At 40.0% G+C, this 27,975-nt stretch overlaps 1 protein-coding gene across 1 annotated transcript in view; it reads left to right on the forward strand.

The window, feature by feature from the left end:
* Positions 1-27,975, forward strand: part of C15 (homeobox protein C15) — a 405,656-nt gene that overhangs the window by 320,416 nt on the left and 57,265 nt on the right. The window contains exon 2 of the mRNA XM_067150915.2: positions 12,048-12,276. Coding sequence (XP_067007016.2) covers positions 12,048-12,276 — 229 coding nt within the window. The remainder of the gene's footprint in view (positions 1-12,047; positions 12,277-27,975) is intronic.

Genomic DNA, 27,975 nt, shown 5'->3' on the forward strand with positions numbered 1-27,975 from the left:
AGTGTTAAGAAAGGATGGTGACCTTCGAAGGAGGACAATACTGGAAGAAGAAGGGGAAGAGCTACACAAGGTGTGAAAATGAATACCGGGAGTTGACCGAGAGATGTCAGATAGGATAAATTAAAGTCAAGAGACGGGCGAAAGTAAGTGGAAGCAATACCAGGCTCAGCTATGGTTCCCGTGGTCACTAATAAACGATTTAAAGTTGAGTGCCTCTTACGACAGACAGGGGATAACTTACTGCGACTGTATCGAACGAGCCGCACCTGGAGGGCGAAATACAGGAGGCAATGGACCTGGACAAGAAAGCCAAGTAATACGGCTGAAGAAGTCTCGCCACGTGATACTCAATGTTTGTGGGCATCTGACTGGAAAGGCAATCGTATTTGCTTGCAAGCCAAAGCCGTGAGTGCGCTGGTTGTTTCTCCAGCTTGGCTCAGTATAGGCCTATACTTTTTCATTTCAAACCTAGGGCCTAAAAATACATGTTCTTCTTCTAAATACTTCTCAATGGCTCTCTGCCAAGTTCCATGACTAAGCGGTTAACGTGCTGGCCTTTGGTCACGGGGGTCCCGGGTTCGATTCCCGGCAGGGTCGGGAATTTTAACCATACTTGGTTAATTTCACTGACGCGGGGGCTGGGTGTATGTGTCGTCTTCACCATTATTTCATCCTCATCACGACGCGCAAGTCGATTACGGGCGTCAAATCAAAAGACTTGTATCTAGCGAGCCGAAACTCCCTGCACTAAAAGCCATACGCCATTTCATTTCAATGGCTTGAGACATCACCCATTTCTTTTCGATGCACGCTCCAAAATAACACCTTAAGAAGAGATATCCTGAATTAGGACATTTCCATTCTTCGAAGAAACTGTCCAAGGAATGTTGGGAACTGGTGAGGAAAGGGGTGATCTTATGCACGTGTAATCAATGTCACGGTCATTTCCACACATTGAGCTCACCGTATGTTACTCAAACTTTCTAGCACCATCACCGAGGAAAGGGTATATTTTAACAAAATTCTTCGCCCCGAAATTAGCCTACCTACTCCATTCCGAAACACAAAGTTGGTGTATTTTAAAGATGGCAGAGAAGTAGCCATACGGCAAATGCACAGGAAGTAAACAATACTAAGTATGTTTTTATTCCCCTCTCCCTCTAAGCAGGGAACCAATGGCAGCTGGTGATACGTGGCATAAACGATAGCCATCAAATTGGCACAAATTATGCCTGCTGGTCTCTGTCTCGCCATCTTGGTTCGACGTTTAAAAACAAATTAAATTGGTAGCATTTTAACACAAAAGCTCGATGTGAATCTTGCGTTCACGAACTCGTCACAGATGGTGAGCATCAAGATGGAGTTGCATCATACATGATGTTTATGTTTTTATTGTCCTCGTGTCACAGCTGACAGGAATTAAAATGACATTTTGTAACACGGCAGCAAGACCTGTACGTAATATCAGAAATATGGACCAAGAGAGTACATACAATACAAAGTCTCCGTTTATCTGCAATTGAAGAGACTACTAAATAACAAGATAAGTCAGGATTTTTTTTTTGTTTTTAAACAATACGAAATCTCCAATTCACCAAATGTTGTCAAACCATTCTGTGTTATATCAAACAGCTGTTTAAATAATGCTTTCGGCTTGATTTTGTTTAATTCAAAATATTATTGAAGTAACTGCCATTGATCTTGAATGAATATAACTTGTCCTATATTGACCTGATGTGGACCAGTCAAAACCAAAGTGGTGTAGGTCAGGTTTGTGTAGTCTATTGTTAGCTAGTAAAATTTAATAGTAAGCAGCTAGTAAATTTAATTCATTTACAAGACAATAATGTCCACGTCCACAATACCAACAGAAAATCTGACTTATCTGACTGAAGCCGCTTTTATCAAAAATATTCAGAATATTAACAACATAACTCAACTTAGTTGGTTCTTACCGGTGACTCTTTTATATTCTTGAATAATCTGAAAGCAAAATTTGGCTATTTCTTCAGTGTTACGACGAAATGGTTTACCTTGTTAAAGTCAAAAGATGAAGAGTATTGACTTTAGTAGGCTACTGCAAAAAACGAAAACTGAAATATTACTTCTCTGTCCCCATCCCCACCCCGCAATGAGTGATTTTTAAAGTGCCATTTTCAAGACAAACTTTTCCAGGAAACGTGTTTTCTTTATTCATGAATTGGTAATGAAGACACAGATGTCACTTAGGCAGACCATACAGCTCTCTTATTGTTCCCTCAATTCTGAGGATCGTGAACTCCTAGGCAGACGTGCTGCACATAAGATGGTCAACCCAGTTATACTCTTGACAATTTTCGACCATCGAGTAGGAACTCGTCTACGACCTCTCTTGCCGAGAAGATTTCCACGAATAAGTTTTCTATGCTATCATTCCCACGTCGCATAGTATGTCCAAATAATTGTAAAACGTTTTGTTTACACATTGATGATAATCTGATTCTGAGGTTGAACTGGTTTATAATGGAATAATTGATGCGAAATACTTTCCAAGGCATGCGTAACATTCTTAGCCAGGACCACATTTCAAAAAATATATCTTCTTCAAGTCCGTACCACGAAGAATCCACGTCTCTGCTCCGTAGACGAAAATACTACACCGGATACTACTCTCATTTTCAGTGGTGACGAGATAGAGCGACCCTTTCATAAATGGGTCTTTACAGTTTTGACCATAGCTGTTATTCTATTAATCTCAGGAGTATAGCTAACTGAACTGGAAATGACTGAACCAACATGTAAAATCTAAATTCTAAATCTGTTTGTCATGGTAGCACGAATCATAGAGACAGCCTATGATTTTCAATTAACAATAAGTGCAGTCTTTGCAACGGTGTCAGGCGCAGATTTCTGGACATGCCTATACAATCGATGTCTACTTTCACAGTCTTTTCATTCGAGGAGTAGTATTATGTTCATCTAAACGTTACCATGTTGTGTGGCTTTGATGTTCTTTGCCTTGTACCGCGTCAACGACAGCTTCAGTGAGAGCCTTGCGATATACAATGAAAACCTGAGAATGCTGGATAATATTTTCTTGCCAACTCTGCGTGAAGTGACCCGCTGGGTTGTCTTATTTCATATTGTGATAGATGAGACCCTTAATCTCAGGGTCGTAAGTGTTAGAACCCCACATTGGGCGTCACAATATAAACCCGATAGCCAGTCATCACCCATACGCCTGCAGATCGAGTCTATATGTTCCCCGATGCGTTTAGCTGAGGCAAAGTCAAGAGTAGAAGAACCCAGAAAAGAAATGGATAAGTCTGCTAGCGGTTATTTGTCCCCCAACTCTGGGGCGGACGTATATTATTTGGGAACCAGGGTGATTTCCGCCTCTGTGGTGTAGTGGTTAGTATGATTAGCTGACACCCCCAGAGATCCGGGTTCGATTCCCGGCTCTGCCACGAAATTTGAAGTGGTACGAGGGCTGGAACGGGGTCCACTCAGCCTCGTGAGGTTAACTGAGTAGAGGCGGGTTCGATTCCCTCCTCAACCATCCTCGAAGGGGTTTTCCGTAGTTTGCCACTTCACCTCCAGGCAAATGCCGCGATGGTGCCAAACATAAGGCCACGGCCGCTTCCTTCCCTCTTTCTTGTCTATCCTTTCCAATATCGCCATCCCTCACCAAGGCCCCTGTTCAGCATAGCAGGTGAGGCCAACTGGGCGAGGTACTGGTCCTCCTCCCCAGTTTCATCACCCAACGCTATGTCTCACCCTCCACGACACTGCCCTTGAGGCGATAGAGGTTGGATCCCTCGCTGAGTCCGAGGGAAAAACCAACCCTGGAGGGTAAACAGATTAAGAGAAAGAAGAACCAGGGTGATGGTATTATTAACGCTGTGTTAACATGTATTTACTGGGGGATGTTAATATTTCACTATTGAACAAACCATACAATAAATATGAACTGAGAAGCAAACGTTTAAAACAAATAAACACTGCACTGCAGAAAGAAAGCTTGGCAAACAGGCTTCCTCTTCTTTCATCCCACTCACTTCTAAACAGCCCTTTGAGGTGCCTGTTGTTAACACATAGGTAAGCACAATAACAACGGGTTTGAATCTTGGCCAGGTAGGGGTTAATTCCTCTGGCTTAGGGACTCTGTGTGTATGTGTATGCGGGTATGCCGCCATCAACATTAGATTTCATGCTGCAGTAGGTATGAACGCCATTCTCATAGACGAGCAGATTGCCCATGGACATCAACTCCAAATACCTGCACTAGGTGTCCCAGGAGGCCACACACCATTATAATTTTGCAGGCAACAAAACCGTGTGACCATCCAAACAAAGACGGTAGGATACATCAAATCAAGATCTGAGAACATACAATCTACGACCAGACGGTGAAACTGGCCGTGTTACGAGGCGTAACAAGATTCACAGAGCAGACTCTATACCAGGGAGGAGGAGGAGAAGAAGAAGTGAAAGGAGAAGAAGAAGAAGAAGAAGAAGAAGAAGCAATCACTTCATTTATTAAAAGATTATTTATCCATTGATAGTTCACGAACCATTAATATGCTACTGGCGATTTAAGATAACATATATTCTTATTTGCCATATACAAGCTTAATTTTCCCACTTTCTCAACGATCATACTGGTCTAAGTCATATTCTCTGTTCACGTAAAATAGTATCCTATGTCGTAAGAGGCGAGTGCCCCAGGAGCACTCAACTTGGGAGCGCGGTTTGGTGAACAAGCAGCCCTTTAACTCAGTCCCGGCATTGCTTCCACTTACTTGTGCCAGGTTCCTCACTTTCATCTATCCCATCCGACCTCTCCTTTTCCGATCCCGAAGGCTAAGGAGGCTTCCACTTTCACGCCCTTCGTAGCCCTTACCCTTCATTGACCGATACCTTCAATTTTTGAAGAGTCGGATCCCTTCCATTTCTTCTCTCTGATTAGCGATATATATAAGATGGTTGCCTAGCTGTAGGAGTAAAAAGATAATCACCACCACCACCACTGCAGCCTTTAACACCTTGAAACTTATGTCAGTGAATAAAAATTATCCATGAGTCTCCGTTGCTAAAACGGCAGCGCGCCAGCCCTTCACTGCTGGGTTCCATGGTTCAAATCCCGGTCACACCATGTGAGATTTGTGCTGGACAACGCGGTGGCGGGATACGTTTTACTCCGAGTACTCAGGTTTTCCCTGTCATCTTTCATTACATCAACACGCTCCAATATCATTTCATTTCATCTGCATTTAGAGCTACCACCCAGGTGGCAGATACCCTATCAGTTGTTTACCTAGTCTTTTCTTAAATTATCTCAATGAACTTGGGAATTTATGAAACATTTCCCTTAATAAAAGCATTTTTAATCCTTAACTCCTCTTCCTATCAAAGAATATTTGCACCATATGTTCCCCTTGAATTCCAAATACGTCTCAACATTATGATGTTTCGTACCATTAAAAACTCCACTCAAGCTTATTCGTCTGCTACTGTCACTCCACACCATTTCTCTACTGACAGCCGGGCTGAGTGGCTCAGATGGTTGAGGCGCTGGCCTTCTGACCCCTACTTGGCAAGTTCGATCCCGGCTCAGTCCCGTGGTACTTGAAGGTGCTCATATACGCCATCCTCGTGTCGGTAGATTTACTGGCACGTTAAAGAACTCCTGAGAGACCAAATTCCGGCAACTTGGCGTGTCAAAGACCATAAAAGTAGTTAGAGGGACGTAAAGCCAAATAACATTATTATTCTTTTTATTACTATTCTCCACTGACAGCTCGGAACATCACGCTTAGCCGAGCAGCTCGTATCCTTATTTCCAAGTCTTCCAAGTACAAAATTTGTAACATTTTCGTAACATTACTCTTTTGTCGGAAATCACCCAGAATAAATCGAACTGCTTTCCTCAACATTCGATGCACTATAGTTTCCTAGAGAAAAGATGTAGATGTTGTTGCTGTAAAATATCTTTAGAGCACCAGATTAAAAGTATTCTTGAAATTATTACCACTTCAATAATAATAATAATAATAATAATAATAATAATAATAATAATAATAATAATAATAATAATAATAATAATAATACCCAGCTCAATAGCTGCAGTCCCTTAAGTGCGACCAGTATACAGTACTCGGGAGGTACTGGGTTCGGGCCTCACTGTCGGCAGCTCTGGAGATGGTTTTCCATGGTTTCCGCTTCCTTCCCGTTCCTGGTCCTCTCCTGTCCCACCGTCGCCATAAGATCTATCTGTGTCGGTGCGACGTAAATCAGCTTGTAAATAATAATAATAATAATAATAATAATAATAATAATAATAATAATAATAATAATAATAATAATAATAATAATAATAATAATAATAATAATTGCTTTACGTCCCACTACCTAATTTTACGATTTTCGGAGACGCCGAATTGCCTGAATTTAGTCCCACTGGAGCTCTTTTACGGCCAGTAAATCTACCAACACGAGGCTGACGTATTTTAGCACCTTCAACTACTACCGGACTCAGCCAGGATCAAACCTATCAAGTTGGGGTCAGAAGGCCAGCTACCATTTCATGATAGTGAAAGTATTGTAAAGGAGTGGTTGTAAAAAGGCAACAAATCTGGTGACGAAGATGAGAATCCTGCGCGAAGAACACAAAGGGAGAAAAACAGCAATAGAAGGGCTCTTGACTACTGGCGTGTAACCGCAGGTGCAGACTTGCAACATTATTCCCAAGAAAGAGAGAAGAAGAGAAAACAACGCAGTTAATTTATTCTTTATAACGTTTTTACTGGTTCACTCAATTCTTCAATTTTTTAAGTTTGGCCGACGATAATATTATCTTACAAGGCTTTTGTTTCAAGAGGTTAAATCTTAATCCACGACAGTTAACTGGAAAATAAGACTGGCCTGTGTTAAATTTTAACGTTTTAACTATAGAAAATAAAATATTTTAGAAAATATAAGTAGACTGAAACATAGCTTCGGCTATGATTGGAAATTCTCTGAAACGGGGATACATAGGGTGGTTAATATTTTCTAAATACTTTAACTTAAATGAATAATTTACGCACATGAAGTATGGAAGTACGTAAATAAGTAAGCCAGCTTATCACAGTATTAATATCGCATTCAGAATTACAGTAAAAAGGTTTAGGTTATATCTCTGGTAACTTGACAAGAATATTGCATTCTTTCCAGATTAAAAATGATTATATTAAATAAAATAGGCCTAAATTAAATAAATATTATATTTACTAATAATTAAGTTTTTAACATTCTGGGTTGTCGAATATTGTCGCTGAAAACCCCCAATATTTGGATCGTATTGAACAATTAACGTTTTCTCCTTGAGCTCGAAAGGAATGTTCATTCTCTAGCTCTGGCGACATACGCGTTTTACTGGATTTTTTGTTTAGGCTTTGTAACAAACATTTCTAAATACCTGCTGTCTTTCCCTGTTAGTGAATGGAGAGAGGAACTTGTGATGTCTTAAAGCAGTAGTAAGTTTCATATGACGGTTATTACAATCACAGCCGCGAGATCTAACCCGAATATAGAGATGTAATGATCACTTTGTGTATATTTTCTGTTGCTCTTGAAACTTCGGAGTTAGTCTCTTATGTTTTTCTTGGTATCCATACCTTTCCTATATTTTCGGTGCTGTATTTATAGTTTAATTTCCTCTGCTACATTAATACGATCACTAAATATTTATCTTTGAAAATGTTGCACACTGAACATATGTCATACATCAAATGGTGGAATTCAACATTGATAAATTTCCCTTCGAAGTCTTGAGCATAAAAATGATAAAGAGCTCACGTAGTGCTCGTATTGTATTCGGGGAACTGTTGAAATCTATACATTTATGAAGACAGTTATCCCATTAAATCCACGTCACCCCCTACATCCAAACACCTCTGGCAAAAATCAAAATCGCACACTAATGTTTCAAACGGCATAAATCCAAAAGAATATCATGTCCAAGGTTTAATTTGTTATTAACAAAGTGTTTACGCAACATCGTTTGCATATAAAAAAGAAATAATATTTTCTGGGTAGTCTGACAAATCTCTGAATAGCTTGTTGCTAGCAGGCTTGAATTTGGGGTACGTGAGGATCGAAGTAGTAGAACGGATTTATTAGCGTACGCTATGGTTTAGGCTATCAGTTTGGGTCGGATTTTCCGGAATAGATCAAGAACCCATTTAGTACTAGGACCTAAAAAGACAAAGGGTCATTCTAACATAAGTTACCCAAATTGTCATATTCGTTTAGCATTTTTTGAAATGTTACTGTTACAGGGTCCATGTGGTTCACAGAGGGATAAGAAGCATCTGGCTTGAATGGCTGGACAAGGAATTAATTAGAGCAAAACTTCACACACAAAATCTAGAAATTTTATTTCTTACCTTTTGTTAGAATTGAGAGATAGAAAATATGAATGAAAATCAAGCAAATAGAGCAGATTATTAATAAGTCAGTCAGCTCTAACAATAACAGGGACTTACAAGTACGAAAATCAGGTACAAAACTTGAGATAATTTATCAATTTGTTGATTTACATAGAAAAGAACATTATTATTGTTCTTGACAGGTACAAAACTATTATAAGAGCATGTACCGGTACATTAATCGCGAGTCTGAACTCTGAAAAACCATAGTCTAGCCTTGCCGAGGCAGTCAGTCTCCACTGATACACAGAAATTGCACTAGCAAACCCATCGGATGACCTCACTTTAGATAGTCCTCCATTACAATAACATTAAGCATTGTTCCTAAAGGGAAGCGAGACGCAGAAACAGTTAACGAATAAACAGGGGCATAATTGCCCATGCTACGTGGCCTTATTTAAAAATGAAAATGGTTGCAAATAACCGGCCCTAAAAAAATGCAAGGAGGTGAAACACCTGAAGTCCTTTTAGAAATTTTTAAAACCCTAAGTTGGCTTACGGCCCGAAGATATAGAGGGTAATTCTATACTATACCGGGGTGACTAAAGGAGAAACTTTATTAATACCAAGACAAGATTTATAAATTTAGATGTTTAAAGCTTTAGTCACCCAATGCAATGTTGAATGAGAAACGAAAGAGGGTCATCACTCTTTGTTTCCTTACATTACATATTTCCCAGTAGATAATAGAACCAGAGTTCTCAGACTTGCCGAAAACTCTACATTTAAAACCACCAGCTTACAAAATCACAATAAAAGAAAAGGGGTTGAAACCTTCCCCTGAAACTATCCGCAGGAGCTATCGAATGTCTAGGTAAATTCTGCCATTACCTTTTGCCTCTGGGTCTTCCTCACGCAGGCCTCGCCTCTGCCTCCTAGTTCACGTCAAGCCGCACTCCTCGATACTGGGGCAATTCAGAGAAAGCGACTCTAAACTGCCCTGCTTTTATAGTACCATAAAGGGAAAGCTTCCAGAACTTTTTATTAATAGGCTCGATTCCTGTCCACACCCCCGATTTTAATTGGCTAGAGAACATAAATTTCCAAGTATATGATAGGTTGATTACAATGAAAGAGGAACCACTTGAAGTGTTAACAACTTCGATACATTAAAGAAAAACAATCCTCAGAACCAGGTTTACAAACTTCAAAATAAACATTACTCTATCAAATGTCCGGTTCCATGGCTAAGTGGTTAGCGTACTGGCCTTTGGCCACAGGGTTCCCGGGTTCGATTCCCGGCAGGGTCGGGAATTTTAACCATCGTTGGTTAATTTCCCTGTCACGGGGACTGGGTGTATGTGTTGTATTCATCATTATTTCATCCTCATCACGACGCGAAAGTCTCCTACTCGAGTCAAATCAAAAGACCTGAACCTGGCGAGCCGAACCCGTCCTGGGATCTCCCGGCACTAAAAGCCATACGCCGTTTCATTTCATACTCTATCGAATAATTATAAAGCGATGGTCTAGCCATGTAACAGTAGATGACAAAATCTATGGAAGCTTACAATTTCAAGCCCACTGATCAATGCATCGGTTGTTCAGTGGCGTTGGCATAGATTGCCTTAGAGAAAGCGCGCAGTTTAAACATCCAGGGAAGGAGTAACACTGGTACAGTTATCATTGAGTATGTAGCTCCATTAGCCGTTTACTGCACACTAAGTAATCCTAATTTCCAAATCTTATGAAAGTACAAAAATGAACGTTAAATACACGCAAACTCACGTATAATATAATATTATAAAATCATGAACGATTAGGTAATATTGAAACAGCATACATTTGGGAAGTGAAGTAACTGGTACGAAGAATCTCTAGTCAGCGGTGTCCAAAATTATACATTTAAAACATGGAAAAATATTTCAGTAATATGATAGCGATAATTATTATTTTCATTGTTGATATATGAAATGTAGTAACTATTTATTTTCATTTGAAAAATATATTAATATTAACATAATCTATAATAGAACATAAAAAATTATTATTTTGACCCGTTTCTACATGTGACACTGGTTGCAACTACTTGCACACATTCTTTTCCTCTTAAGCCAAAACATGCACTAGTTTGACGCCTGATCACCTATTTACGTAAGTGCCTCATAATTAACCAGAAGATATTTAAGTATTACAATTTCCTTTTTAGGCAAATTAAATAGGAAATAAAAAGGATGAAGTAAGCCCTAAAATAAGCAATGTCAAATGTATCATGAACTTGTATTTCTTATGAAATCACATCCTGGTGGGGTCGTTGATGCGAACTGTGATACACAGGTGGACATGGCCCTATTTTACAGAAGGATAAATTCAGTGTATCTGTGGTGGTTGGCAGTGGTGTGCTCTGTGAGTAAGTTATGAAGTGGAAGGTGTTGGAATAAATACAATAAACACATACTACCAGTCCCCGAGTAAGTCAAATTGGCCAGATGTGGTTAAAATCCCCGACCAAAGACCTCGACTCTGACCGTACAACCAAGGTGCCAGACTTTGTATTCACTATTTAACCCCACGCCGCAACAGCCCCGAAGCGTCAATCGACCGCTGCTTAGCTCGAAGGCCTGCATATTACGAGGTGTCGTGTGGTCGGCACGGCGAATTCTCTCGGTCGTAAGTCTTGGCTTTCTGACCAGGACCGCTATGTCACCGTCAGATAGCTCCTCAATTGTGATCACGTAAGCTGAGTGGACTTCGAACAAGCCCTCAGATCCAGGTAAAAATCCCGAGAATCGAATCAGGGTCCTCCGGGTAAGAGGCAGGCACACTACCCCTACATCGCGGGGCCGCTTTCCACTATTTAACAATTTAAAACATAAATTATTTTGAATTTGCCGTGTTTTATTTATCTCAAATCTGTGAAGACAGAATTAAATTGTACTGAATCTACTCAATCTCTATCTATTTTGACTATTTTGCATTTTTAAGGTTTTCTGGTGTAAATTCATGCTGCGTTTCAGCCTGTTTTTAAATAGACAGACTATCCTCTAAATCTTAAAGGATGTGATAGGACTCCCTACTCTCTGCCAACCAACAACGAGATATAGGGAAGCAAAATATAAAATAATAAAAAATTAAAACAGTGATTTAGGCGCATAAATAGGAAATTATCGCAAAATAGGCGCTAACGGTCAGAATAGGCATTTATAGGCACTGGTTAATGCATTTTGTCTTCCACAATTTAATCTACAACGGATTTTTAGCATTAACAGGTTTAAATAGGCATTTTACTAAATATCCTTAGCTCACTCATAATTAGAGCCCGGATGTTTAGGCATTTATAGGTTAGAATGCAGATATACGGAAGGAAAGAACAAGTATATGCAAGCCCGGACAACAGTTTTGGTGTGAGGTTTGCGTAAATATTAGGGGCCCGTCCTGTTAGAACTTCTAGAAGTTATGTTACTCTCGCTACACTACTGAAGAGCGGGCTAGACGACAACCCCTACCAGCCAAATTAGTTTTCGTTCTAGCCTATTACTGCATTAATATCCGAACTATACTTTTAATGCATGAAGATTTGTTGAAGATTTCCCGGACATCCACTTTCTTGTCATTTTACCGCTATGTATTTATGAAGTTTCCTTTCTTTCGTTTCAGCGACGTTTCCGATGACGCGACGGATCGGACACCCGTACCAGAACCGGACGCCGCCTAAACGCAAGAAGCCTCGAACTTCCTTCACCCGACTACAGATCGCCGAGTTAGAGAAACGTTTCCACAAGCAGAAATACTTGGCGTCGGCAGAACGAGCGTCGCTCGCCAAGACGCTCAAGATGACTGACGCGCAAGTTAAGACGTGGTTCCAGAACAGGCGGACTAAATGGAGGTTGGTATCTACTTGAGTTATTCTTTACTAGACTCTTTATTGATCGAGTAGCGCGCAAGATTACTCTCTTATTAGCTACAGGTCAATGAGCGAGCTATGAAAGCCGGCCTCATCCCAATGGATAGTTTAACCTTAGCGTATCGAAGAGGAAGTGCGACGTCTTCACGAATTACCGTGGACCGCCGCACAGATGGCACTGTCATCCACAGTGATGTCTGAGCGAGAGGATAACAGAGGCATTATCAGGACTACTACTTCAAAATCTACTAAGAAACTCAAGCATGCAACTTACGTTTGAAAATGATTTCATCTGCTGGACACTTTGGAATATTTCCTGGATGATTTCACTGCCTTCGAAGTAACCAGCTCCCTTCTTATCTCCTTCGTGCGGCAGAAGAATCGACATTTCAAGTAGTGAAATACGAGTTTTGGTAGCAAACACAGCACATGATCTTCACAGCACCCCAACTGCGATGACTTCACTTTAATAACATCTACTTTATCCAAGCACTCGAAGAAAGTATCACCCCATAAACTATCCATACACGATAGCTTTTCAGCAACAACATTTTCCACTCGCAACAACACATTTTAAACACTTTCCGACGCATACGTGAGATATGTGTCGCTTTGCATTGAGCCGTAATCTTTAATTAGTGTTAGGGAAGCAGGCACACTATCAGTCTGTTTGCCGAAAAGGAAAGGACGACATAAATCACACTGAATCACTTTTGAAATATTCCTCACTATGTATCCGGCTAAATGATACACTAAGTTCTCTTTGTTAAAATTCCGCCCACTTAACTCAGGTAAACTGTTTTCCCAGTCTGGTATTTGAATGTCATTTTCGATGTTCACAATTTTTTCCCTGATTTCATCTACAGCTTGTTTCTTCACTGCACGATTTTTACTTTCAATTTCTCTTGCAAGAATACGCATTTGATTAACAAGAGACGTCAACGGGGATTCAGCTCTGTACTCACAGTTTCCGCCAGACGATAAGGCAAGTTTAGACGGTACGTAAATAGACTGCAACGAGTGTAAATGTAGAAAGTCAATAGTGGACGGATGATCATCACAACTTAGTGATCGCAGGATACCGAAATGACGTTCTAGGGGATCTTGATTAAATTTTTCTGTCAAAACATAGCTATAACTGTGTTCCCACAAATATTCAGACACTTCTAAGGTACTTTCCACGGTAACTCTTAAGGACTCCAGTGTCCTTTGTGAAGCGAATGAATTTTGAGTATACGTTGCCTTATAGCACAATAGCGACAAAGACCAAGGTATTTAAAACATAACACTTCTCACACCACTCAATCGTGAATACACTAATAATGCAAACTGTCGAAACATCTCTGACAGCGACAATAATGAGCAATAAAAATTACTACATCTGAAGGCAAATATAACGCGGGTAATGGCCAAGGGTCTCTGTTGACATCGCAATCGCCTGTGCTGCCACCAAGCGGGTGTCCCACCAACCTCTTGAGCTCTCTTACGGGCGAACGGAGAAGATGTCGCACTTCCTCTTCGATACGCTATGGTTTAACTTTCACTTTTATCTCTCCACTTAAAATAATATGTCGTCTGGCTGGCTACCCTCCTAAACAACATCAGTTACAAACCTCTGGGTGGAAATTCATAAAAATTCACATACCCATTTTTGGAGGGAAGGGGCTGCCTGACCGAGGCTGTAAAGGCGCAATCGGTTCGCCCGGAAGGACGTGGGTTCGAATCCCCGTCAGGAAGTCGTAAAATTTATAAAAAGAGATGTCCACTTCCGGAGGTGCATATGGCCCTGAGGTTCACTCAGCCTACACCAAAAATAAGTACCAGGCTAATTCCTGGGGGCAAAGGCGGCCGGACGTAGAGCCAACCACTCTACTCCATCATGTGCCGAGGTTAACAATGGTGGAATCCTTCACGTTCCACTCCTCCAAGGGCCTTCATGGCCTGTACGGAGGTGACTTTGCATTGATTTTTGGAGGAAACTGTCGCATGACTACGTTTTATTTCAAAATATTGATCTAAAAAAGATAATATCGGTGTATTTATTTGTAAACGAATCGCGTTAAAATTTAAAAAGAGTACGTGCAGACTTTGGTTCTTTTTCAATCACGCCAAAACTACTGGACCAATTATTGGAATTAAAACTGATTTGAATATATCTTATATCCACTTCAAAACAGGTTAATTTTTAACCTGCTAAAATTGGGTTAAAACTGGACATTAACAAAATAAGTTCTGCATCAAACTCCGAAAAGAAAGCATAGACTATTCCATCACGGTCAACGGAGAAACCCTGTGAAATATGGAACACTTTCCGTACCTCTCGACAAAATAATGCTAAGATAGGCATTTACACACACTAGGTCAATATCCTTACAAGCCCTAGTACAGCGTTTGGTCCTCTCTCTGAAATAATCTTCAACGTCATGACCTCAGTGTTCATACAATGCAAGCTATATCTTCACAGTGCCATAGTGACAGAAACACATACAGTATTTATGGATAGACAGTCTCCATGAACGAGTGGTCAGCGTCGTGACCTTCCGTCTTCAAGTTCGATTCCCAACCGGGTCGGAGATTTAAGGGACTGGGTGCTTGTGTGTTCCCAATATTCCTGCAACTCAGATACCACACTGACACTAAGTTCCCTATATAGAATAAAGTAGATGCTGCCCACCCTCGTCGGAGAGACTGCCTTACAGGGACTGCACCAGGTAAGCAATAACCGCATGAACTAGTTCTAGTGGCCTCCTCGTGGATACGAGACCTGAAATGAAAATTATGCCCTTTACTATATCAGTACCACTGATCACTACTTGTAACGCAACCATCTGCGCTCGGAATGACTGCCGAATGTTTCCTTCTTGCGGACTACGTAATCGGGCAGTGCACAAGGCTACCAACCTGTCTACTTAGGAACTAAGATAAGATAAGATATCGCCTTTTGTCTTGCCGATCGTACAGTATGCGCATGCACCGTGGCCATAGACAGAAGTGTATTAGCAGCGCATTCTATGTTGTTTTGTGGTAAAAAGCGGAATTTACAAAGCCATTCTTGTGCATTGGTTACGTGCAGCTAAATACAAAAATGTCATGTTGTTCTGGGCAGATAGCGCCTTCAGGTCGAGAGTACAGTGCATTTGATATCACAGGTCCCCCAATAACAGTTCATTGTTGATTGTTTCCATTACACATTCCATTTACCTGTGCTTTTATTCTGCTGGGGTTAGTAACATAATGTAATTCTCATCATTCCTGGGAATTAGGTCAGAGTGCATTTTACGTCAGCCAATAGCAATGCTAGCAGCTACTTCAGCAATGGAGAATGCGGTCTGCTATTCTTCATTAGGTTATAAAGGTAAATTTACTTCTGGGGGCGGGCCGGCGGGTTCCTGGACATGACTCTGAAATGAATTTCACGTAAGATTTGCATTATTTCTATTTCCTTATAATGTTATAAAGGTTGTGTGGCGTGGCATATATATATATATATATATTACCGGTCTGACTCGTTGGCTGAATGGTCAGCGTACTGGCCTTCGGTTCTGAGGGTCCCGGGTTCGATTCCCGGCCGGGTCGGGGATTTAAATCGCTTGTGATTAATTCTTGTGGCTCGGGGACTGGGTGTATGTGTCCGTTTCAACACTCTTCTCATCATATTCAGACAACATACTACACTACCAACCACCACAGAAACACGCAATAGCGATTACATCCCTCCATACAGGGTTGGCGTTAGGAAGGGCATCCGGCCGTAAAACAGGGCCAAATCCACATGTGCGACGCAGTTCGCACCCGCGACCCCACAGGTGTGGGGAAAAGCGGTAGAAAAAGAAAAAGAAAGAATATATATTACCGACTTGAAATACATGCAAAGGACAGTTAAAATTGTTTTAGAATAATACCATTCTTAGAGCAAACGGTATTTCCATTTCAGCCATGCACACCGTTGTCAAATTCAACAGCAAAAATATAAGTTCTTTATCATCTGTCATCATTAGCTCGTACGGTAAAAGTATACGAGACATGAGACATCGGAAATTCGATTTTCTACAACACCTTAGGTAAACACCCCTCAGCAGAACGTGTGATAGCCTACACCTAGTCTTTTGTAGGAGATTTCCTATGCGATGTGCAAAACCGCTAACGGCAACTACATAATGTCGGTTGAATTGGCGAACATCGAAGGCGCTGTAGATTAAGCGGAAGCTCGATTTGCTGCAGCTTCTGGAACATTCGGCAACTTCTTTGACTTTTAGTGTCAATTCATGCATCACAATGGAAGCTCCTTTAGTAGATCAGGTAGACAACCCATTCTGCTGTTGAGTATGCATTTGAAACAGCCGATATAGTGTTTTAAAAAAACGAATATTTTTCGGAGATGTAACAATCGCGAATTTCTGCATTATTTCCCGGCAAAAAATACCTACAGTATGAAACGTAAAAGAATGGGCACTACATTTTGCACAACTCTTGTTATATAGTTATCTCGTCCCTTAAGAAACAATACTGCGTATCAGACAATGCTCCTATCCATTATGCTCCTTAAGACTGGTCACGCCTCCCAGTCCTTGACAACAATTTTCGTTATGTTCATTTTCATATACCGCCGTTTAAAAAAATGAACCTTACCGTAAAATCAATAAAATGTATTTAAGGTTCATTTTCCTTCATACATCAGCAGAGGAAAATGAGCACAAAGAAAATTGCTCTGATGGACTGCATATCCATATGTGGCTGAGAAATGTGACCATTGTTTTGTTTTTTAAGAGACGATATGAAAGAATTCAGCATAGAACATTTACCGGTAAGGTTCAGTCATATAAGGTTCAGTATTGTGCGAATATTGCCAAATAATTCTAGCTTTCTATAATATATGTACTGCGGGTCAGTATTTGTCCCACAATATTATCACATAGCGGTTTCCCCAGGCGCAACGACGATACATTTGCTTTGGAAGGAAGCCATATTTTTAAGTGTCAACTCAGTTTCCAGTCTCTGGAAACACTAATATAATTTAACCGCATGACACTTCCTTTCCCCTCTCCTGTGAACACATTTTTGTCCTCCCGTCAACCCTTACATATCAAACCACGATCACGACAATATTGACTATTTTTCTTTAGCATTTATGAATCGCACATGAAGCTACTCCAAGGCTAAACGTCTGGAATGTGGCTGAGGTTATTTTTATCTGTACTAAATTCCTTGAATTTGGGCAGCGTTTTTACTACGTAGATTACTATTTATCAGTTAAGACAATGTCATACTAGGTACTCTTTAATACATATCCGCATTTTTATTCAAAATCATATCATTCTTTTACCCGATAATACACATAACACACAATATAACCAAGTAGTACTTCCCATCCCCTTTCCGCTGAACAGAGTTACTGCCTAGCAACTTCCCCTCACCCGCTGTGTAGCAAACCTCGATCGGAGCAAGGGAACTGGCTTCAGTACAAACGTAGTCTCTGGAGGGAACAGACGATTAGCAGCTTAAGAACAGTCAAGAAAACTTTCTCGAAGTTATTAAGGTGAGAGTGGAGGAATTCTACATGTATAACATTGTGTCTTACTTGTTTATCATATCACTAATTCACAAGTACTTACACAACGTAGACAATAGTGTAAATATATAGGCTACGCATTGTTAAAAGTGATTTGGTAGAATCTGAGAATGTTCTCGTACAACAAAACATGTCATTCTTTGTTTATTAAAGTGTTATTTTTACAGGTATATTGTAGTATTTGTATTTATTTAAACTTTTCTCATTTGAGGCCTGCCGTACGACAAAGTATATTGTATAAACAATTGTCTACGAGTAAGCTCATGAAAAAATTATCACGTATGATTTCACCTTTTCAATACAATTTGTGATTTATTGGAAATCAAAACGATGTTACATAATGGAATAACTTACAACCGTCTACTTTTAAAAGTTCAGTAATATTCGTAATATTAACCAGAATTATTACAGGCTATAAAGATAGTTCCTCATAACAAAGGTAGATCCTCTAAGCAAGTGAGAGCAAATGAATTTAGCAGTTCCTTGTCCAAACATAGGCTTATCCAAAACCGGTGTAATAGTTTCGGTACTGTTTCCGAGCGCCAGTCACGAGTCCTACAATAGTTATATACAGTATTTCTCCTTATAATATTTGATGATTGGTTCATAAATGGTTTTCTTTTCAGTATCTACTTTCTCAGGCTGATCATGCGTGACTTAAAATGAATGGTAGGATCAATGATCACGCCGCTCTTGCATGATTTTGAGAATTTTGGGACATTTAATTAGATCATTTTCCAGGGATAGTTTAACAAACTGGCAAACAGATACAGAGACAGATAAAAATAGAACTGAAATGTCTCCACCTAATATAAATATACATCTTCATTACAGACTGTAACACCTTGCAGTGTATAGTCTGCAAGCTTCTGTTAATTAACTAAGTCCCTCCACAAACCTCAGTATTTAACTAGTTTTGTGTCTTCGTTTAGTTACACACATCTAATCCCTAAATCATTAAAAGCTGAGTCTAACGATCGTCGTCTTTGTCTCCCTGTACTTATCTTACCCTCCATATCCGAGGCCGTTATTCTCCTAGGATATCTATCCTCAAACATTCGTCTCACAAGACCCCGCACCGAAACCGGTTTGTGCGAACAGCTATATCCATCGATTTTATTCCTATCTTAGCCTTTATCCCCTCATTCCCAGTACCATCCTGCCATTGTTCTCGCCTGTTTGTATCAGCAATCATTCTAGTTACTTTCATGTCCGTTTGTATAACTAATCTATGTATAAAAAATAAGAGTTTTACCTGTACATTATTGCCTTTGCTGGCAGGATCTAATGTTTACAATGCACTATGTCTTCTCGTATCGGCTGGAGGAATGTTGTTACTTTCATAGATCTGTTTCTGTCTTATCCCTGGCTTTGACAATATGAAAGCGACTCAGGTATGAGCGATGCTAGTAATGCCAATCCTTATGCAGCCAGTCCTTGCTATGAATGGTGTGAAAATGTTGCTCATAGGGTCGGTTGGTGTATGCATTTCAGTGGGCTTTGCAGACTGATATGTAATAGCAACTCTGGCTCGGTGAGGAAAGCAACGGGAAACTGCCTCACTCCTCATTTCCCTAGTACGCCTCTTCAGTGATGCCTAAGCTGATGGCAGAGCTGTTGAGGATCCCACTAACGATATCGCTGACGGACTCAACATACATATATCTGTACATAGCTCAGAATTGAAAAAAGATGGCATTTTATGTATCAGTCATGTCCACAGTAACGGGGAAATGCACTTTTTAATTTTCCGTAAGGTCTGTCTGTCTGTCTGTCTGTCTGTCTGTCTGTCTGTCTGTCTGTCTGTCTGTCTGTCTGTCTGTCTGTCTGTCTGTCTGTCTGTACACGTATCACGTGAAAACGGCTGAAGAAAATTTAATGAAAATCGGTATGAAAAGTCAGGGAATAAGTCGCTACAATCTAGGCCATAAATAATTGTATCCACGCTGTAAAACATGGTAGTTTAGTGGAAGGCCTAAAATTTAATTATCAAATATTTATGCTATTAGTGGTCCTATCTTAATGAAAATCGGTATTTCGAAGTCGCAGAATAAGTTTCTATAATATGAGCCATAAATAATTGTATTCACGCTGAGTGATCTAGTAGTTTAGGGGAAGGCCTAAAATTTAATTCTCAAGTATTTGTTATTAGAGGTCGTATCGATGAATACTACATAGTTATGTAGTATTAAATTTCCGATCATTTATGTCTTGTACATTATTACCGTTCTGGCTATGATCACAAAGATATTCATGGATTTGGATTTTTACTAAGTCCATATCAGCGCCGAGTCACGAGAAAGTGGGTAAACAGAATTTAATGAAAATCGGTATGTAAAGTCGGAGAATAAGGAACTACAGTCTACGCTATAAATCAATTTACAAATCACAGAGTCGAAAGAAAACTGTGAAGGCCTACAATATAGAAAGCTCATAAAATTGATCAAGACCATTGACCATTGTTTGTTGTGATGTGCTTTGTGTCTTCTGTTGCCACTCATCTCCGGTAGACAGGTTTACTGCAGCATACCGAGTATTTTTTTATTTGCTTTACGTCGCACCGACACACATAGGTCTTATGGCGACGATGGGATAGGAAAGGGCTAGGAGTGTGAAGGAAACGGCCTTGGAGTTAATTAAGGTACAGTCCCAGCATTTTCCTGGTGTGAAAGTGGAAAACCACAGAATACCATCTTCAGCGCTGCCGACAGTGGGGTTCGAATCCACTATCTCCCGGATGCAAGCTCACAGCTGCGCACCTCTAACCACACGGCTAACTCGCCCGATTGCACAGAGTGTAACAGCCTGCTTGAATATTGACGGGAGTAGCTGGGGAGTTGATAACTTTCTTCTTTAGCATGTCATTCCTCTGGTTTGTAAATTTTCTGATAAAACTGGTACGTAACACACTGGTTCATCATAGCATTCAAACTATTCAATCCCTACTCTGAGCACTGATTGGAATGAGCAGTGTTCATATTTAACGGAATAATGGCAGAGGAGTGTTCACAGCTGTCTGCGGCCTGGTCATTCCAGCTCTGGAACATTGGACTGTTAGACTGACACCGTAGTAGCCTACTGTTCGTTAAAAGTGAGAAAATGTGCGGTTTTTTATTTGATCGAGTATTTTATATGATAACATTGCTTTTAATCGCTACATTCCTACTGACGTTTTTGTGATGACCTATGTTGACTTCAGTTAGGAAAACCACAAAGTCAGTCTTTCTGAGAATCCCGTAGCGAAGCACGGGTACATCAGCTAGTCTGAAAAAATTGTTTAGAAAAAGTTGAAAGGTATAGACAAAAATAATAATGTAATTTATAACCTATAGGCCTACACGGAGATAGATAGTTACTGGGTAGATGTAACGAATTTGTCGTATTTTACGTCAATAATAAATAGGCATAGTTTTTCATTATTTAATATTGAAATCCAGTCGTTAGTATGGCAGCAGGAACTGGTAAATTAAGCGGATATGTTAGTAAAAGGGACATTAAACCGTTGTATTTTTACGCGATCTGATATCTGCGTGGATATGTGTCGCGAAGAATTAAGTGGCAGATTCTCATCTTTCCTTTCATCACGAAGGAACACACTTAAAACAGACAAATTTTATAGCCTATATGACATTCTCATCATAAACACCAAGTTGTGTGTATGTGAATGTAATTAAGAATAAAGATAGTTATCAGATTACTACCATGTAATTAAAATAATTGTTTTGCCAGTCTGCTACTGGATAATAATCTGCCGTAGTTAGCAGACTGAAGAACATTAAATTTACCTGAACGTTAAGTTTAGCTCTCACATTTAATTAATTTCTTCACAGAGTGCAGCCTTGCAAAGCGTATTATTGCATGGGTGATATTTCCGAAAGGTTGTATTCACTTCGATTTCAGTACGACTCTATTATTATTATTATTATTATTATTATTATTATTATTATTATTATTATTATTATTATTATTATTATTATATGTCAATTCATTTTACACATTTTACGGCTCTCTGTCAACTTAAAATCCAAAATCAAAATATTTCGTAACAGCAAACATTAAAATTGAAGAAAGATAAAGAAACAAGTAACATGTTATCTAAGTTCCATTACCTGTTAAAAGTGGTAACAGACGTTATACAGAAATTATAAAATGGAATATTAAATGAACATTTGCTAGAAGAAAATAGCTGAATAAATCCTTGAACACTCGATGAAAGAACAGTACATTTATTTGGAGTACTCTGATGGGTTGTTGATGTTATTTTAGTTTCTTTGCCGTCTTTATCGTCTTTATTTTTGTTATTGTTGTTTGAGTAATCAGTCGATAGACTGGTTTAGTGCACCTCTCCATGCCACCCCATGCAGTGTTAAGTTCCTCCCTTCTACAAACTACTGCATTCCTACATCAATTCTAATCTGCTTGTCATATTCACTTCTCTACCATTCATGAGCGTAGCCAATGGGGGGGGGGGTCAGGGGGTTAGAATCCCCCCATGGAATTTTTACAAAGAGAAAATAAACCGAAACTGGCAATAAATTAAATAATTAAATAATTTAAATAGTTAAATTAAATAAACCTTTAGATCTGTTGAATATATTTTATAAGAAGCCTCAAAAATTTTATTTTAGATTGTAATCCGAACATGCCATTCGCTGTAAAAGTGTTCACCTTCATCGTATTGTTCTTGTTCTGTATTTTAATGTAAGACTTTGTAGTGTACTTAAGACTGAATATCAACACAATTTACTTGTATCAGTGTCCTTATAATGACAAGTCTTGCACGCTCGCACCTTCATTTGCTCTATCATTTTGTAACTATAACCCCCCCCCCCCCCTCGGCCGATCTTGCCTACGCTACTGGTACCATTCTTCTTCTAGAGGTGTCAAGGTGTATCCTATCAAGCTATCTCTTCTTTTGATCAAAGCCGGGCTGAGTGACTCAGATGGTTGAGGCGCTGCTCTTCTAACCCCAACTTGGCAGGTTCGATCCTGGCTCAGTCCGGTGGTGTTTGAAGGTGCTCAAATACGACAGCCTCGTGTCGGTAGATTTACTGGCACGTAAAAGAACTCCTGCGGGACTAAATTCAGGCACCTCGGCGTCCGGCGTCTCCGAAGACCGTAAAAGTAGTTAGTGGGACGTAAATCAAATAACATTATTATTATTATTATTATTATTATTATTATTATTATTATTATTATTATTATTATTATTATTATTATTATTATTATTATTAGATGCGAAAAAGACCAGAAAACTGATCACGCAAAGCTCATTTCCTTCTTTGCCAGGCAGCCTTCAGTTTTTCTCTCATCGTGGTTCTTCGTTCTTCTGTCCACTTAGCTCCTGTCTTCTTCTTGTGGTTTCTCTCTGACTCTACTTCCCACTTGTTGATTTTCGTTCTGTAGCAGGTTCGGTTAGCGATGTCAGGCACTTTGATTCCTGATTTTTCCAGGTCTTATTATTATATTCTTTTGATCAAAGCCGGGCTGAGTGGCTCAGATGACCCCAACTTGGCAGGCGCGATCCTGGCTCAGTCCGGTGGAATTTGAAGGTGCTCAAAATCGTCAGCCTCGTGTCGGTAGATTTACTGGCACGTAAATGAACTCCTGAGGACTAAATTCCGGCACCTCAGCGTCTCAGATAACCGTAAAAATTTAGTTAGTCGGACGTAAACCAAATATTATTATTATTATTATTATTATTATTATTATTATTATTATTATTATTATTATTATTATTATTATTATTATTATTATTATTATTATTATTATTATTACTTTTGATCAAATTTCGCCTAATTGTTGTATTCTCCCAACTTTGATTTAGTATCTTATTTATAATTCAATCTATCTGACTTACCGACACTATTCTCTTAAATAACTGCATTTGAAAGATATCTATTCCTTACTACACTTGTTATTGCCCATAGTTCACTTTCATACTGTACTGACTCCACACTAAATTCTTCAGAAACATAATTACCACAATATGCATCACTGTGTTTAAAGCGAGCGTATTTGTTTTTCGACTGAGCGAGTGACTGCGTGGTTTGGGTCACGAAGCTAGCATCCGCGAGATAGTGGGTTCGAACAACGCTGTCGGCATCCCTGAAGATAGTTTTCCGTGGTTTCCCGTATTAATACCAGGATAATGCTGTACCGTACAGTAATTAAGGCCACGGTCGATTCCTTCCCGCTCCTAGCTCTTTCCTGTCCCATCGTCTCCATGAGACCTATCTGTGTTGGCGCGACGTAAAGTAAATTCTTCTATTAGTATTTCTTTTCCGAAGAATCCAAAATCTCAAAAATGTGCACTTCAGTTATGTACACTGCTATCTACTTATGGATATTTTCAAAAATTAGCTTTATAAACAACAAATTTAGATCACGATTAGGTAGTGAGCAGTTAAAGGACTTGTTAAAAATACGAGGGCTGAGAATAAAGTATGGCAGTATTGATAGAACGCAATATTTAAGAAGCTAACAAGTAAAATTGCATTACATCCCCTCAGTGTAATCACCCGAAAAGTATAGGCCTATTCCCTTTTGCTGAATGTCGGGAAGCCGTTGGGGACCATTGGCAATGCGTTCTCTGTTGATGACAACGACGCAACGCCCTACTGTACGGAGTACAGATACTACGTCAGGAAATCAGCCACCTTGGAGGGGTTCCTTCAATTTCGGAAACAGGTCGAAGTCACAAGGAGTCATATCCGGCGAGTACGGAGGGTGTTCCAAAACCTTCCAATGCCAAAATTGCAAGAAGAGCTTGACATTGTTTGCGACATGACAAGGTGCGTTGTCATGCAACACGATAGGGCAATCGTCTCTCATTAAATGTGGACGTTTGCGCCGCATAGCTGGACGCAGATGTCGCTCCAGGAACTGGCAATAGTAGTCACTGTTGACGGTTTGTCCCTAAGGCACAGCGTAAGAATAACACCCTCGCAATCGTATGCCACATTCAGCATGAGCTTCGCCCAACTGGGTTCCTGTTGAAATTTGTGTGGACGTGGCGAACCTGGATGACGCCATTCATTCGATTAACGCTTTAATTCGGGCTCTTAGGCTCGTGCCCACGTCTCGTAAATGGTGCGGTGCAAATACGCACTTTCATTCCGACCCACACAAAATGCCTTGACCCATCGTGCAACCGTCCTATAAGATTATGCATTCTCTCAACAGGCTTCACGTAATACTCGATAGCATTCTGATATATTTTTACCCCGCCAAACCTCGATTTTAATCCACGAACGCTGATCGCCTTTCGAAAACATGCTTTAGAGCGTTGAAATCGACACTCTTCACTTCAACGCCACACAGCAACAACACTCCCAGCTGGATGCTCGTCAAATGCACACTCCACATCGAAAACAGCGCCATCTGAACACTCCCATTCCTATTTGCGCATGCCCGATTTCCTGCGAGTGTCCGGACTACGTTGCCTCTACTCTATTTACAACCCTCGTAGGCCTAATTCTGATCCAGATTTGAGACAAATTATTATTTTAAAAAGTTGATTTCCACACTGAATGAATGGTCAAACTTAATAATAATAATAATAATAATAATAATAATAATAATAATAATAATAATAATAATAATAATAATAATAATAATAATAATGTGGTCTTTATGCATTAAAGTTAGTAACTATGTAGGCCTACTGTTAAAATATGTTGTGTTTAATTTGTGTAATTATTTCCATTAGAAACGAATTGAATAACATTCCCGCTGTTATTTGAGGGTATTAGTGCCTAAACCGTATATTCAAGCAATAATCCCGCAGTACAATTTTTAGCCTCACCAGGTCAAGTGAACTGCTGCCCAATAATATAGTCTGCAGCTACCGTGGTCAGCGTGATTCGTGACAGGGAATATTATACAGTGCCCGTGCGTCTCGCTACTAATTGAAATGAGATTTAAGAAAATGTTGAGAATAAAAGCATACTGCAGTCTAGGCTATTACTAGTCGATGCTCAATCATGAGTGCTCTCTCCCCTGCTGGTGGCCATCCGTGACTGGGTGGGAAGAGTATTTATTCACTCATTTATGCACGAATACAGTTCAATAATGAAATGATTCATTCAATTAAATTAATTCATTTCTTCACGCATTCTTGCAATTCAATTCATTCATTCATTCATTCATTCATTCATTCATTCATTCATTCAGGAAACTCTCTCCCAATTTGGTGGTTATCCGAAACGGGGAGGGAAGAGTATGCCTATTTATTCATTCATTCCCACCCGAACACAAATTCGGTCATGAAATCATTCAGCTCACCAATTCATATAGTCATTCATTTATTCTTTCATTAATTTACAAATAATTCATGCAAAATGTTTTTTTGTAATTGTAGGATAACTCTATGAAGACTGGTGACTCAAAAGTAAGCACTAATACAACTTAGGGAGGATAAGACACATGTTTGTCCTAGACTAGGCCTATGTATCTCCGTTAACGTCTAGGACAAAATAACTAAATAAAATTTCGAGAAAAAACTACAATTTAGAAATTAGATTCAAATAGTTCATACATGTAATGGTTAATGTAGTAATAGTAGTAATGTAGTAATAAGGAAAAGAAAACATGTATCAAATCACATTTTGCATTACTCTAAATGATTAATCCCTCTCCATTTTCAGTTGATCCGAAACTGAGAGATGGCAGTATTTTATTCTATTCTACTAGTGGATGATTCTTCTCGGAGTTTTGAAAGTTAAAATTTAAATTTTGATTTCCACGTTTAGTGCAAACAGCCATCAACACCAACCAGCAGCTGTGATTATGTCAGTCGGTCTGTCCGCGGATACCATCTGCACGTTACAGGAGATGCTCCACATGGTTACCACGCATTTGTTCATGCTTCGGCTCTTCTTCGCAAGGAATCCCGAACGCGTCCAATCACGCCAGGCTGCTCGCGGATGTGGACACACACATTGATCACACGCTCCTGTAACATCTGAACATTGTCGATGGATGTGGCATACACCAATGTCCTTTAATGTCCCCGTAAACAGAAACCCAATGGATTGAGGTCCTGCGACGAGGGAGGCCATGTGGCTGGACCACCTCGACCAATCCATCGTCCAGGAAACGTTTGGTTTAGCTATTGTCTCACGATGAGTAGAAAATGGTGTGGTGACCCATCATATATAAACCACATGCGTTGACGTTCTAGAAGCCCAACGTCCTCAAACAGTCCGGGTAATTCATCGCGGAGGAATCTATGATACACAGGGCCTGTTAATCTATTCGGTAAAATGCATGGCCCTATTAGTTTGTCACCCAAAATACCTGCCCACTTATTGAGACTAAAATGATCCTGATACCTCGACTCCCTGACAGGTCGAGGATTTGCATCCGACCACACGTGCGTGTTGTGGTAATTTAAGATGTCATTTCTGGCGAATCCTGCTTCATCCATAAATAAAATGCAGGCTGTAAATTGTGGATCTTCCGCCCTCTGGCGTAGACCCCATTGACAGAAGTGTGCTCTGGCAGGGTGGTCACGAGGCCGAAGGTGTTGCGCACGTTGGACATGGTACGGATACAGTAACTGCTCATGTAGAACAAACCACGCAAGAGCATGGCTGATACCTTCAGTAGCTGCAATTCTTCGTACACTTGTTTCAGTATCACGTTCCACGGGTTGCAACAACCGTTCCTCCATTTCAAGCGTGCGAACGGTACGTGGTCTACCGCGATCCGTTGTCCTGGCAGAAAATGAACCCATTTTTGCAAGTCGCTGGAATAGCCAAGCGAAAATCTTTTCCGATGGAATGTTGCGGTAATAATAATAATAATAATAATAATAATAATAATAATAATAATAATAATAATAATAATAATAATAATTTCGTGTGGCTATTTCTAGTCGGGTGCAGCCCTTGTTAGGCAGACCCTCCGATGAGGGTGGGCGGCGTCTGCCATTTGTAGGTAACTGCGTGTTATTGTGGTGGAGTATAGTTTTATGTGTGGTGTGTGAGTTGCAGGGATGTTGGAGACAGCACAAACACCCTGCAGGGATGTTGGGGACAGCACAAACACCCTGCAGGGATGTTGGGGACAGCACAAACACCCAGCTCCCGAGCCATTGGAATTAACCA

The sequence above is a fragment of the Anabrus simplex genome, chromosome 7, assembly GCF_040414725.1.
Source record: "Anabrus simplex isolate iqAnaSimp1 chromosome 7, ASM4041472v1, whole genome shotgun sequence".
NCBI lineage: Eukaryota > Metazoa > Arthropoda > Insecta > Orthoptera > Tettigoniidae > Anabrus > Anabrus simplex.